At 43.7% G+C, this 1,286-nt stretch overlaps 1 protein-coding gene across 2 annotated transcripts in view; it reads right to left on the bottom strand.

Moving 5' to 3' along the window:
* The window catches only part of tmprss13a (transmembrane serine protease 13a), a 10,900-nt gene that overhangs the window by 905 nt on the left and 8,709 nt on the right, over nucleotides 1-1,286 (bottom strand). For both annotated transcript variants that reach the window (XM_032511446.1, XM_032511436.1), the window contains exon 11: nucleotides 261-403. In XM_032511446.1, the coding sequence (XP_032367337.1) occupies nucleotides 261-403 (143 nt within the window). The remainder of the gene's footprint in view (nucleotides 1-260; nucleotides 404-1,286) is intronic.

Genomic DNA, 1,286 nt, shown 5'->3' with positions numbered 1-1,286 from the left:
CCCTGCAGAGATCTGAGGAGCAGTTAACCATGGTCCTCATAAATCGACTGGAGTTTAAAATTCCAACACAAAGAAGCAATGGGGTAACAGAAATCTGTCCAAAAAGAAGTAATTATGCTGAAATTTCCGGCAGCAACAGAGCAATCCCAGAGCAATCCCGGAAGTGGAAGGTTGTGGATATAGACTAACATGGATGATAAAGGCACAATTTTTTATCCATCTGATTACTGTTAATCTGTCCCTTAGTATTGACCGCTTACCTGACAGGAGTCTTTGCCTCCGTTCAGGTCCCCGGCACAGATCATGTTGTTGGTCACGCTGCCTCTATACACACTGGGGCTGTTACACACTTGAGTACCAATGATGTCCACTGCCACTTCCATTAGATCCCTGGATACAATGTCTGTATTAGAGAAAACAATGGGAATATTAATATGCAGTCATGGCAACAGCTAGTCCACTGTAATTGCTTACCTTCTTTTGTCTCCAGTTTTTCTGATTAACTGTGATGTTGTTCACCTGCTCTTCAGCTATTGCTATTGAGTTTTATGTCCATCTTTCTCATTCACTATGGGGAGAGTTCTAGTCCGACCCGGCTCCTCTCCTTAACCTGTCTCTCTTAATTATGATGTTATAGTTTTAGACTGCTGGGGGACTTACTTTGACACACTGAGCTTCTCTCTCCTCTCTCTTTCAATCTGTATGCATCCATGTCCCAGAAATACTTGTTACTAACCTAGCTTATTCCCCGGAGTCCTAATGTTTTTTTTTTACCCAGCATGTTTCCTTGGATTAGAGTGGCACCTCAATCATGGCTGCAGCTGTCTTGATGGTCCTGCTCCGTGACCTGCTATGCCCTGTTACACCTTGCTATGCTCTGCAGTGCCTTCCTACGCCCTGCTATGCTCTGCTGTGCCCTGCTACGCCCTGCTATGCTCTGCTGTGCCCTGGTACGTCCTGTAACGCCCTGCCGTGCCCTTATTATTGCCCTATTATTGCCATTGTTCATCACAACCCAAACGGCATTGTCACAAACCGCCTACCAAGAGCCTGGGTGTGTCAGAAGTTTCTCCCTAAAAGGAGTTTGTCCTTGCCACTGTTACACTAAATGCTTGCTCTCGGGGGAATTACTGGAATTGTTGGGTCTTTGTAAATTATAGAGTGTGGCCTAGGCCTACTCTATCTGTAAATTGTCTTGAGATAACTCTTGTTATGACTCAACACTATAAATAAAATTGAATTGTATATATGCTTATGATTTTTAACTGTTTGTACTTGTGTTTTAT

Source organism: Etheostoma spectabile, chromosome 3 (assembly GCF_008692095.1).
Source record: "Etheostoma spectabile isolate EspeVRDwgs_2016 chromosome 3, UIUC_Espe_1.0, whole genome shotgun sequence".
In the NCBI taxonomy this organism is placed as follows: domain Eukaryota; kingdom Metazoa; phylum Chordata; class Actinopteri; order Perciformes; family Percidae; genus Etheostoma; species Etheostoma spectabile.
The sequence above is the reverse complement of the archived record's forward strand: the minus strand, read 5'-3'. Positions and strand labels throughout refer to the sequence as shown.